This window comes from Anabas testudineus, chromosome 6, assembly GCF_900324465.2.
Source record: "Anabas testudineus chromosome 6, fAnaTes1.2, whole genome shotgun sequence".
NCBI lineage: Eukaryota > Metazoa > Chordata > Actinopteri > Anabantiformes > Anabantidae > Anabas > Anabas testudineus.
Genome location: NC_046615.1, coordinates 21,268,612 through 21,282,296, shown reverse-complemented (window position 1 = coordinate 21,282,296; position 13,685 = coordinate 21,268,612). Strand labels below are relative to the sequence as shown.

General features: G+C 40.9%; 1 protein-coding gene across 1 annotated transcript; it reads right to left on the bottom strand.

Moving 5' to 3' along the window:
• Nucleotides 1–8,178: 8,178 nt before the first annotated feature.
• On the bottom strand, nucleotides 8,179–12,605 carry nts (neurotensin). The gene is made up of 4 exons (XM_026366314.1): nucleotides 12,331–12,605; nucleotides 11,521–11,582; nucleotides 9,348–9,548; nucleotides 8,179–8,621 (listed from the first exon to the last, which is right to left on the bottom strand). Exons 1-4 carry the CDS (start codon nucleotides 12,389–12,391, stop codon nucleotides 8,478–8,480), a joined length of 468 nt encoding a protein of 155 aa, XP_026222099.1. The 5' UTR covers nucleotides 12,392–12,605; the 3' UTR covers nucleotides 8,179–8,477.
• Nucleotides 12,606–13,685: the final 1,080 nt, after the last annotated feature.

Here is a 13,685-nt window from a genome sequence, read left to right as displayed (position 1 = left end):
TAATTGTCCTACAACACTATGCTAACAACTCACTCCAATTAGGTTCCACTAGCACTTTGAGGTTTTTATGGTTGTTGCAGATTTTTTTGTTTTATAATTTTAGGCACATTATATTTAATAATACTCTTGACTTAGATGAAGATCCGATCAAAAATTAATGTAGAAAATCACAAAATTCCAAAAGGTTCACATACTTTTTCTTGCCACTGTACCTTCTCTGGGGATAAAATGGCAACTGATCATCACTATTTACTTGACATTTCAGAAGCTGAAATGACTTTATCATTGCAAGTGCTGCTGGTGGTAAACTATCTCTTGCCTGATTCTGAGAGTGAATGGCAGTTTCAGCCATTGATTCAGTCTGGTATTACCTTCTTGTTTGCAGTTTTCTGTGTGTGAGGATTGATTTTTGTCTTCTTCAATTGTGACTGTAGTGTCAAATAAGACTGAAATCATTTTCAGTCAGTAATGAAGCTGCATAAGCTGATAAACAGCGTAAAGTGTGCGTGCATGAGCGATGGCAGTAGACGTATGTATAAAAGATGAGGTGGACTTGATTTTCACAATGCAAACAAAGCCGATTGTTTTCCTGTATCAGGACATCAGAAGGCAATTACTGTTTAATTTGTTGACACTGTTTCAACATTGACTATTAACAAAGAAACAAAAGGAGAGACTGTGTTTAATTAACTCAAGACAAATGATCAAGACAATTTCTTGGAGATTGTATCTGCTTGACCCAGGTAGTCAGTTATCCCCACAGCTGGATTACCAACCGGGCAAAACACAGCCCCAGGGCTCCAGAAAAGCAGAAGCACTACAGCTCCGGGCTGTGTGACAGCAGGGTTTTGTGTAAAACTATTAGAAATGTGTTTGTGAATATGGCCATGTATGTTTGATGTATGAAACTATCAAACATGTGTCTATCACCATTGTTTCCTGCTTCTATATGTGTAATATTAGCACACAGTGTTTATGGAGCCTGACAGTACTCCGGCTTTTTCTGTTTTCATACCCACAATTATCACCTCACTCACTATTATTTTGCAGAATCAGATATACTTCTCATTCTGGACACTCAAACTTGCAGAGTTAGTGTTTTTTTAAGTGATCTGATTTCATCCAACTGATTTTACTGGACAAAATATCAATAACAGCAGCGTGAAGGGCACATTTATATTTCCCCCATTCAAATATAGTAAAAGTTGGATGATGTCAAACACTTGTGAACCATTTTCAACACAACTGCATAAACAGAATCCATGGTGAAATGAGTGTTCATGGCTTCAGTGCTTACAACAATCTGGCAGGGACTGAAGGGGAGGGAGGAGTATTTATACTGTGTTGGAGGGAGTGGCCTGATTGCTGAGCAGCTGCAGCTGAGCATGAGCACTGCTGGATGGAAAGGCTGAGTGTGTGCGGCTGTTTTCACGTATGCACTCTGGACTATCTCCACAGGATCAGGTCTGCGGATGGCATGGAGTTGTTCTTTCACACATGCAGCACACAGCAGGAAAAAGTCTGTTGGAAATAGTGAGTTGATTTTGGAGTGGGTGGGTGGGTGGTCACAATGCAGAGCGTGAAGAAGGAAACACAAAAAGTACACAGCAGAAATCAATTGTGCTTTGTTTATAGTTCATCAGTAGAACAAATCACATGATAAGAAACAACGTTTTGTGTTTATAACCAAGGTTTCCTGAAGAAAATTCAATCCAACAACAGGAAGCTGGTTTTTAACTCCTACGTTTTCTGATGTTGTGCAGATCGGCTGAAAATAAACACCCACTCACCGGACTATTACCGGCTGTGTTCCCACATGACATTACGTGACTTTGGGCTTGAATGATAAAGTCCAGGTAATCTCCAAGATGAAGAACTGAGACGTTCGCGTTCCCACTTGCAGCTCAACCCCGTAAAGTCCAGAGACGTTCAGGTTGCATATGTGAAAGCAGCTTCTGTGTTGAGGCATCACAGCAGAGGTTAAAGGTTCTTTATTTTCATTTCAGTCCAACACAGTCGCGTAGATAGTGAAATGAAACAGGGTTCCTCTGGGATCACGGTGCTACAGCTACAACACAAGATCACACAATCTAGAAAAAAGATTATACAAGAGATGTAACTATGAAACTTAAAAAAAAAAACTCTGACACAGGACAAAGACAGTGCAGCTCTGACCATTATTATACAATAAAAAGTACGGAATACATAAACTGAAAGTGACTGAACACATTATTAATACTGATCCAAAATAAATAGCAGCAGGGGTTTGACCACGTGAGCAGGAACAGAAAGAAATAGAAATAAAACACAGTAAAAACATGGACCAGGACTGGAAATGTTAACTAGCACAGACTAAAGATGTTGTACGGTCATTTTGTGGATCAGATTTTAGGTAAAACATGAATGAAGTTCACTTCAAACCTGACAGAAAATACAATCAACAGATGAGTATGTTTAATGCAAAGAGCTGTTCCAGTTGTTGTCCCCCTAACACCCCTCTCTGTATAATCTCAGTTTAATGCCACCACCTGAAGGCTGAACATCAACATCTTCTAATTGACCTGACCGTCTCTAGGAATCTTTACGAAGCACTGACTGTCAGTTCTCTGTGTAGCTGGTGCTGATGGTCCACACAGATCCATCAACAAGCATCACAGAGTGATCCCATTTTGAAATTAAACATCTTGGGTGAATTGGCTCTTAAACTTCTTTTTCGTTGCTGTCAGCTGATATTGACAGCTTTACCTGTGACGATAAACAGCTTCGACGCGGCTTGTCTCTTCGCCGCCATTGCTGAGGGCCGTCAGTAATGCTGCCCATATGTGAGGCCTAATTACTTTCTCAGCTGGCCCGTGCAACAAGGTCACACTTGTTATGCCACTGTCCCATCCACACAATCAGATTTCTCACAAAGGGAGCTAATCTCATTCTTTCACAAGCCATTATCTTGATCTGAGCGGCTTTTTACGCAATTTGCAACGCTGTCCAGATGAGAGAAAGGCTTTCCTTTAGCAGGAGTGAAGACTCTCATCAGTATCGCACTGAGAAGTTTCAAACTGTCAGCCAACATCCACCAACTCCAAATTGGAGTTAAATTGAAGAGGCGTCCGGCTGGAGAAAGGCCAAGACAAGCAGACCTGAGCATCACTGCCGCAGCAGATGTCGATGGAGGTTTTTAATGGAGTTGAATTAATTCACGCAGGGTGTAATTTGTCCCGTGGATGTGGGAGGCGTACCCAGCCTGAACTTTTTCAGGGTCACAGGAGTCGTTATATTGATAGACATCTGCTGAGGGGGTCTGCAAATTTGCAAAACCTGACACATCCGCTCGGATGTTGAGATAATGATAAATTGCATTCCTCCACTGTGCAGCCAGAATTCTGTCCTCGCATGTGTTTGGCCAGGATCCTGTAAAGGGACGATGTTAAAGTCCTCAAAGAGGAAGTAGCTGCCGAAACATTTGTCTGCTTCATTTTTAAAATATAAAAATGATAGAAAATTCACACATCAGTAAATGTATTTAGAGTATTTGTGTTTTCATTTATATCCATACAGAGTGTGACACAAAGATGAACTCCTGCCATTATTTAATTTTCTCAGCTAATTAGAATTGCAAATATAGGTCTGTTTTCCTCCAGTTCTTTACGGCCAGTGATAATTAGCTAGTGGCTTCTTTATCTTTCCCAACCAGGAAAACTGCTGTCAGATCTTTTTTGATTCACTTAGAAGAATCTGAGACGTGGGCGCCCAATTCAGAGGTCTGAAACCTGGACTCAGTGTTTATAGATCTGTGGCTGACGGGAGGTTCCAGTCTTGGTTTTGATTGTCCATGGCGAAGGCAGCCTTTGTTGTTGCTGTCTACATCAAGGACTGTGCCTAGAGTGCTGTAGACAGCAAAGCACATAATTACTAAAAGCTAAAATCCTCCCACAGGTTTCAGCCGGACACAGAGTCTTTTTTTAAACTGGAGGCGATGCTGTCTAATCAGGGTTCATCACTGTGACAGCTGGAGACGTCAGGTTAACATATTCATTAACTGACTGACTTCAACTATATTTACCTGCACAACTGTAAACACATGGTAATTTATGGGCACAGACAGGCTGCTGATTAGATCGAGCCTATGACCTTTCAGGTACAGGATGATCCTTCTTACCACTTTTCTGCCTGCTACCACAGTGTCTGCTGCTCAGTTTGAGGAGCCTGATTCTGCAAGACGGTGATTATCCAGTGCAAAGAAACTGAGGTTCTCATTGACACTGTAACTGATCTCAAATAGACAAAAGCCTCATCCTGCCCCCTCTAAAAAACCAGGTGGCAGAACGAGATGAAGAGTAGCCAGATGTGAATTTAACTGTTGGCTGCGTTGTCTTTTAAAGATGAGGCTGAGAACAGCCTCCTTATTGTGTCTGGATATTATTTAACTAAATACGGAGCAAAGATTTGTTTTGGTAGAGGAAAATCAAAAGGTTCCTGTTTGAATCTGTAGCTCAATGTGAATTTCTTGTCTGTATTTTACACCTGTCAACCAAAGTTTGGAGTCGGTTTGTGCTGCACTGACACCTGCTGGTGAAGAGACTACATGTGGAAACACGATAAGAGGTTCGATTTCGAGTTGAGGCAAAGACAAGAAGTGGGATTAGGTCATTTTTATTAAACTAATATTTCACCACATAACACAAGAATTTCTCCTTTCACCAAACACACACTTTCAATACAGCATTTTCCACATGGGAAAGTTATGAGGTTTGTATTTATTGTTTGGTGTAAAAACTGAAGATGCCTTTAAAACATAAGATAAATTCTACTTGTGTTCATCTTTAACTGCTTAAATATTGCTAAATGACATGTGGTGCCTCTGAGCAACTCTAAGCAAATAATCACTGCTGTTATTTCTTTACGCTCTGTTACTCCACTGGGAAATAAGCTGCTTTTCCACATTTTTTGAAATTACCCTTTGGTACTTGAAGTTCGATGGAGGGAAGTCCACCCAGAGTGTGTGGAAACAAAGAACATGCAGAAACACACAGATTTTTTTTTTAATTAAAACACATTCAACAAAGATGTTTTGTCTTTATTTTAATATGCACAAAAGAAATAAGTCTAAAGGTCTCAATCAATTAATATATTATTAATCAAAGGCCAAATAGAAACATCACACAGCTACGGATTACAATGACCTTTTCAAACATTTGAAACTGACTCTTTCCTGGATTCTTACTGAAATGTGTCAAATATTGACTCATCTGTAAATATCAGCACTTTAAGATTTTTAAATATTTTGTGTCTTAACTTCTTCATAAAAAGGCTCTGACCCCCGACCTCTCATTCCCCGGGGCCGCTGCCCTGTAGGCCTGTTTGATAATCCATCCACGCCCACAACAGTCGAAACTATGGAGTGAAGCTACAAAATAGTGTTCCAGTTTTGTTTTTGCTCACAGAGTGTCGTCATTTACATAAAACCAAACCAAAAATAAGAATATTAAATTCCCTTTTTGTGTCCTCTTCCTATTGTTCGCAGATTAAAGCGTGTCGCTCCCTGAGCCCACACAGTTCTACTCCAAACACGTTTGGATCATTAAGAAGCAGGAAATAGCAGAAAATGTTAATACTGTCCTGTCACAGCCTATGACCACTGTCATTACAGTGTTATATAAAATGAAATATGTCATTTCAAGTGATATAAAACCAAAGAAAAAACTCATTCCTGACTGTTTGGAGGAGATTTTCTCCTGAATTGATTTTTTTTTATTTCCTCAGCTGCATTTTCTGCCCGTTTTGTTCTTTCAATAAGCTCCTCTTTTGCCGAAAGCCATACTCGTATTTCTGTGACACTTTGCAGTAACTCACACTGTAAATCAGCCCATCAGTCTAGTTAAACAACACTGCCATCCGCTGCCCGTGACAGGCACGTGCACTGTTGGAGGTCCCTGTTTGTATGATGCTTTTAGCCTTCGTTTAAGTAAGATTGGACCTTTTCTCACTACACATGAACAACTTGACACGTTCTGCAGAAGCCATCTGAAGCTTCCTGGAGCATTTAGTTCCAAGCGTGTGATTCAGCGGTGCCTTTGCAGTAATTGTTGAGGGAATGCATCGACATATTATCACACACATCTACTTGGATAAAAAGCTAGAAGAGTGAAGAATATTGCTTGAACTACGTCCTTTCACCACTCTCCCGCTTTATCTCTGAGGTCACATTAGCTTTTTGCTTTATATTCACAAGAAGATGGACCAATTCATTTCATGCAGTCCCTGGAAAGCCTTACCTCACATTTTTCACTTTAAAGGGTTGATTTGCTTCAGATCCAATCATATGTAGCAACGCAGCCAGATTACAATTGACTCACTGGTATTTTAAGATATCTGTCTCCGAGATTTTCTGCTGCCACCCCAATACAATAGAGGTGAATGCAATTTTATTTTCTGGTGCTCAAAGAATTGAAAAATCATCTTTCAAGTTTTCATTATAATCGTTTTCTACCAAAAAAAAAAATTGTGCCCCTGAAATGTGTTCACAGACGGTGAGGTCTGTGGATGATCCACAGCTGATGAATGTGTAATAGTGACGTATGGTGGGTAATACAGATGAAGAAGCAAATATCACTTTACTGAAGCCTCTTACTCTGCTCTTACATTATGATAAAGATGTTTCACTTAAATTAAATCATGCAAATATTCATTTAAACAATAATACAGTATCATATCATGGTTGGTTGGTTGCATTGATCCAAAAAGTGCAAAGTGAAGTAGTGAGTGCGTGATCACAGGGAGATTAACACAGAGAGACACAGTCAAAAAGAATGTGTGGTTTTAATTAACCTCACCTGGCTGAACAGGTGAACAGGTGACCCTGCACAGTGTTAACGTTCACTTGAGAGACTGAATGATCCTTCATTTAGGTCGACTCTCTCATTTCCAGTTAGTTTGTTTTTGAACCTTCTGTTCTGACCTAATGTGTAACCTGCTGTGCAGATATTATCAGCTGAATGTTAACATCAACAGGTTCTTACTGCGTCAACGTCCGGACATGACTGTAATACTGAACATCACCTGGTCTGTTTCTGCTACATTTCATGTTGGATAATAATTAATGAACGCATTTGTCTCTGTTTTCTGATCTCTGTCGACTCCAGTCTCAATGATTTTACTGACGGTGCCGTTTTTTAAATGATCCTTTTGTCCATTATCCATCAGATTTTCTTAGTACAGGTTTCAGGGGTGCTGGAGCAGATCCCAGCTTTACTGCTAGAAGAGCCCAGCATACCTTGTACAGCCACCATCTATCTTAGGTCTAGTCCACCTCAGGGCTGAGGTGGACTAGAGACATACAGAGACAGATCTACACAGAACTTAGAGTCACCAATAAACTGCACATCTGTCACCACCAGCTGCAACTGCTTGTTTGAATAAAGCACAGAGAACACGTGCAAACTCTCACACTCAAAACGAAAAACCCTCCTCTGAACTGGACGTGTTAGCTGTGAGGCTGACCACCCCGCCGCTGTGTGCTGCACTACAATTTAGTCCCAAACACTATGTAGAGTTTCAAACAGTGCCTCGTGTGAGAATCACTTTCAGCAGCACATTAATACTCGTTGATTACTTATGTAGGATCCAGTCCCAGTCCGTGTGTGTTCATTTCAATGTGATTCTCTGATGTCTGTCTGGACACGAACAGAGCTCCATGGAAGAGAGGAACAAGATGCAGGTTTTGAGTGTTGTTATTGTCACGGGATTCGATGATGAGTTATTCAATTGGTTTCATTATGAGGAAGAACAACTGAAATACAAACTGCTGTTGTCAGGATCTTTATAAAACCTGCAGAGAGTGGCTGAGCGTGGTGAAACAAACGCATCCCAAGATTTAAGAAATACTCTGGTCATTAGTGTTGTTAAAGTTCTTAACATACTTTAAGTTGCTCTTGGATAAATGTTAAACCCATGTGCAACAACAATTTAAAATTGGTAAACTTATTATTTAAAACATACTAAGTCTAAAAATATATAAACGCCTCTTTGCACGTTTAAAAACTCACACTCTGAGAAACAATAGTAAGGACACGACCTGCAGATCCTCAGCTGTGATCGTGAATCTTCCTCCGTATGCATGAAATACAGTAGATAAGAAAACATATTCACGTCACACTGGTTTTGTATCATGAATCCTTTAATTATATCTTCAAACAAAATAGACTTAGTGTGCAGTGAATAAATAGAGTAAATAAATATAATTTCTCAGAGATCCACAATTTGCTTGATGCTCAGGATTTTATTTTCAGGACCTAAACTTGAAAAGAGCAGGATACAGGTAGGCCTCAACGCTGGACAACTACCGAGGAGCCTGAAAGGGGAAATCAGAAAGAAAAAACATCGCAGCTACAAGAAGAGAGAGAAAAGAAACACAATCACATCTTCACAGGAACTAAATGGTCTTGTCTCCTAAAACGTCCCCTCGAACTCGGGGTTGGTTGTCAGTAAACTGGACTCCGCTTTAAGATGTACGGCCTCCGAGACTTGGTGGTGTGTGCTGCTTGTCTCTTCAGGATGTAGGGTGATTTTCTCTTCAGCGGTGTGTCACTGTTCTCCTCTAAATATTCCAGAGAGTCGTGGAGTAGCTGTTCAGGGCGGAGAGAGACACGACAGAGGGTGAGTGTCACACGGCGAGAAAGAAGCGGGAGGCAAACGCATGTTTTGCTGCTGAGTGGCAGGGTAATGGGTAACCACGCTGGTGTGGCTGTGATTAAACGTCTGCGTCTGCTCGGTGCTTCCATGCGTGGTAAAACAGGTGCTAATCTGTGGTCGCCGTGTTAAGATGTGGAAAAAGAAAAAAGATGTTGTGTAAGGAACCGACGGTGACAGGAAAATGATGGAGGGGGAGGGAGGAAGACACGGAGAGGAGGAGGGTGAGAGAAAGGAGATGTAATGAGGTGTGTTTACAGTGAGGGGAGATGGATGGGCTGTGAGGGGGTGTGTGTGGCTATCACTGTGAGGACCAGCAGGACGTTTTAACCATTGGACTGAGGACATTTTAGCCGCACAATGAGAAGGGTGTTTAAAGAGCAATGTAGGGGTTATGACTAGGTGTTAGGTTAGGGTTGGTTAGGGTTGGTTAGGGTGAGGCTGTACACGTGATACGTGACAGCAGGGGGCAGGTTAACAGGACTTTAGTCACTTATGTTTGCGTCTTTACAAAACTCAGTCTCAGCAAGAGATAGAATAGAAAAACACTGACAGTATGATCAATTTGAAAAGGTTTAACTATTATATTTAACTACAACACAAGTCATCTTGCACCGTCCTACAACAGCTACAGGTACAGCTCGTAACTAAACTCTTCTCACCCGCTCCTCCCGGCTCTGCAGAGCTCGGCAGATGTGTTGCAGGCTGTACAGCTCCTCCAGCAGCCGGAGGCTCCCCTCCATCAGCTCGCCGTCCTCCTGCTCCTCTGCACTCCACGCGTCCTGCCGCAAGCTGCTGACCATCCTGCACAGGTTGGTCAGTGACATGCGCCAGTATGGGGAACTCTGTTTGTTCTGTTTCATCTGTGAAGAGGCAGCAAGGGAGTAAATTGAGGAGAAGCTTAGTTTGGAAAAGATTAGGGTTTGAGATCAATTTAAGAATATGACGGGGGTGATTAAATAAGGTTTGAATTAATATTATGAACTCAGGTGAGTCCAGAGAAGACAACAGGGCTTTAGAGACGCATGGAGAACACTTCTGCCTTTTTAAATTGAAGAACGTGATACACTCACTACACTATATTAAACCTACGTCTTTCAGATTTATTTTTTATCCCCATTACAAAGACTAAATCTCATGTTTTGTCTTTTTAGTTTTGTCTTTTTTCATTACTCCTTTTACAGCGTAGGTTTTATGATCAAATGAATTAGATGCAGTTTGTTTTAAAAGCTACCTCCTCATGCCGGTGCTTTTATTTATTCTATTTTAGATGTTTACAACAATCACAATTTAAATTCACTGTGCTTTTATACGTGCAGCAGTAAGAGCCCTGTTATTCTCGAGTGCTTTAGGACAGCGAAGGGCTCCAGGGCCCCCGAGCAGGTGTCAGTTATCTCACACACATCCAAAAGAGGTGTTACTGTGGGTAAAGGGAAGCTGTAACTTCTACATTTGTTTGAACATCCTTGAGCCCTCTAAGAATCAGTTTGCTCACTTGGTTTACGAGCAGCACAGGAGGACAGGCGGCTTTGAGGTTGTACAGGAGCCACAGTAGATACGAGTTCCTTCTGTTTACATGAAGCTTCGTCTGGTTTTTTCCACTGATTCCAGTTGATCAATAACTTTGAGGAGCAACATGAAGTAAATGCAGAATAAATCCACAGTGGGGCCACGTCTTTTAAGAAGTTATTTCAACTGTCAGTGATGATTGAATATTTATTTGGTTGTAGCTGAGTTGTTATGTCACTGAGCCACCAACATCAAGCTGTTTTAACTAAATAAAAATTCCTACTTACTGTTTAACTTCACCTCAGTGTCTTTACAACACACATCCTAAAATTGCTGAAAATCTTAATCTACACTTCAACATAGCAAGTAATGATAGAGTGTGCAACGTTCAATAGCAAAGGCAGCCAGACTAACAAATGAACCCTGGCTGTGGAATAATGGAATCATGTTCAATGGCGAAATAAGAGCCAGGAGGGAAATCTGCCTCCTACATCTAATCGGATAAAAAGAAGAGTGGACAAGCAAGTCAATCAATCCAGTCACTGCCTAAAGAAATTATCGTGTTCTTTGGATAAAGAGCTACAACAATATTCCTACAATACTGCACTTTCCCGCCTCTCTAGACTGTCAGTCATCCGATAAGTTATTATTACGATCATCACCCCTGAGCAACCTCCGAGCATCAACAGCAATGAATCACATGGCTGATTTGTCACCGTCACGTCTTGCCACGGTTATTTATCGGAGAGAGAGAGAGAGAGAGAGAGAGGTGGAAGATGTGTCGTTATGATGCTGTCAGGTCCATCTGAATCTGATTAGGCTCGGCCATCCATCTCATCGTGCCTCCAGTACCACTTTCACCGACTTCATTCCTCAGCTTTGCTGGCTGTGAGCGCACAGCACGGAACAAATGGGATAAAAATCTTGAGTTACAACTGAGTAACTTCTTTCAGCCTCAGCTCTTGTTATTTTTTCTCCTCAGTCATTTTCCATGACTGCAGCTACTGGGGTGTGTTGATCATGTTTATTTGTTTCTGCACATTTGAACTAAATAAAAAAAGACTTTAATTTGGGGTTGAAACAAGGTGAATCCAGAAATAAGCCAGACCCTGAGTGACACAAAGAACCCTCACAGTGAATTATTTTTCTCTTTCTGAGCATGAACCCATTCAAACAGGGGCTGTGACTGAACCGTGCATCCAGATTTCATGAAAGAACACCTGGGGTCAGGTGGAGGTATGTGAAGGGTTACGAACCGCCGGGTTGGATTGAAGCTTTGTGGAACCTAGTCTCTGATGTTAGGTGCAAAATAAGACGACTCCGTACCTTAGAAGTGAAGAGACTGCTGAGTAGCTCCTCTTCTAGGGCTCGCTGCTCCTGGTCAACATCTGAGAGTTGGAGGAGAAATGAGAATATAACCTTCAACCAAATCTAATCAGGAGCTAAATCAATACTGAGCGATCGCTTCAGAAGAAATGTCAAGCGGCTGTCAAAGTGTAGGACGCTCTTTAACCAGTTTATCTAATGTCATTTAGACGGTTTCCCTGGGAGCTGAAGCTAAAACTCTAAAGCTAAAGCTCTATGTAAATCAATCATCTTACATCTTGATTGGTCGCTGACTCACTGGACTTTAATTATAAAGATATTTAATTCTAAATAAGCAAATGAATGAAGCAGGTGAATGAAAACTAATTTTCATTATTTTAAAACCTTTCAAAAATTAATATTAAAATTGCTTAATATGAATTAACTAATTATCACGTGCATGTTCTTTTACTCTTTTGAGTATAAACATTCAACATTGTCATAAATTGTAAGACAAGAAAAATAAAGTTAGTTGATTAAGAATAAATCCCTTTCGCAGCACTGTTATCTTTCTACCTTATCACAAAACCCTAATGTTAGAATCAATTATCAGTCTTATTTTATTTTAAAACGTGTGTTATATATTTAAAACAGCGTCGATAAACTGATGCACCTGTTGCATCACCACACGTGCAGTAATATGAGGAGTGCAGGGTAGGATCCATTCGGCTTTGACAGAAGTCTCATGACTCTTTCTCCTATTGTGCTGCTAGATGATAAATCAAACTGATTCCTACATGCAAAACCTGTTGGAAGTGCTTCAGTTCTTACCTGTACAAAGTCCACCACATGTGAAACAGAGGAGAAGCACACACGCCAGCTGTGCCTGCATCTTGACGAGGGTACAAACAAACAGCAGGATTCCACACTAAGAATTCACCTGAGGAAGAATCTAGTCCATAAGGTTAAGGGTCAGACTCGGACAGGTAAACAGGCTGGAGCGTGGCTGTGAGGTGGTGGTGGTGGTGGTGGTGGTGCTGCTGCTGCTGCTGCTGCTGCTGCTGCTTCCTCTTCGTCCTCCTCGTCTGTTTCTCTCCCAGCTTCAATCAACGCTTCCCCTTTTCTTGCAGTTCTCCTGTGAAGTGCGGTGGGCTCCATTCCCCTAGTTTATAAGAGCCAATGTGATGTCACAGGATCAGCCCCCCCTCCACCCCCACTCCTCATTTCCACCCTCATCTGCCCACCCACTATCACAGCAACAATCCATCCATTCATCCATCCACCCATCTCTCTCTTCGTACTGTCTCTTTCCCCCCGTCGCTGTGTCATCGCAGCATCAGACGTCACCTCAGCATCACGAGGCGACAGGTTTTTACGTCAAGGTTTGTGAGATTTTGTTGTTTCATCTCACTAATGCAGGCATGGGGGGGTTGGTTTATGACAAACACTTTGTTTGTATCACAGGAGAAACTGTTCTGCTCCATCAAACCTTTAGAAGCAATCAACAAGTGCAAATTTAAGATTATATATAGTTTAAATACAGTCAGAGTGAGATGTGCTGTCACTACAAGGTCCTATTAAAAACTATTGTAGAGGAATTATAGGTGTTCACATTTTACACTACTATCTTTGCTAATGAAGAAGTTTGTTTGTTTACTTTAAATCCAGTTAACAATCTTCTCTACATGCAGCAGGTAAAATTTAAAGTAGCTCTGATGTAAAAAGAGAAAACTTGGATCAGATCTAACAAAATACCTGTAAACAAGACATAGTTCAACTCTAATACTGAGAAACTGTATCATAGCTTTATCACACAGGTCTCTAAATAAATGAATGTTAGGTACCTCACTATGTAAAAATAGAGTTTAATTCTTTTCATCTGATTTTCAGGCTGGAAGTTAAAGATGCAGGTTGCACAGCTGCAGTTTTACACTCAGTGAAACTTCATGTTCTTCTGTCTGTTTCAAGGTTGAGGTGCAAATCAAGCAAAAATAAAAAAAAAGAAACAAAAATTGCATTGATGTTATGAAATTAAAAATGAGTGAACTTTGCCAGGACATCATTTAGTCATTTCCCTCCTTTATTAAATCACTGTATTTTGGCTTCCCGGAGCCAAATGGAATTAACTCGTTGGCCACTGGACTTCACCATCTATTGTTCTATAACTAGAATTATAACAAGAATCT

What these genes read in the sequence shown, in the direction of transcription:
- nts (XM_026366314.1), bottom strand. Translation starts at nt 12,391, where the DNA reads ATGCAGGCACAGCTGGCGTGTGTGCTTCTCCTCTGTTTCACATGTGGT. An exon ending in ATGTGGTGGACTTTGTACAG is followed by an intron (nt 11,583 to 12,330) that starts GTAAGAACTGAA and finishes TCCAACTCTCAG; the next exon opens with ATGTTGACCAGGAGCAGCGA. An exon ending in GCAGTCTCTTCACTTCTAAG is followed by an intron (nt 9,549 to 11,520) that starts GTACGGAGTCGT and finishes GCCTCTTCACAG; the next exon opens with ATGAAACAGAACAAACAGAG.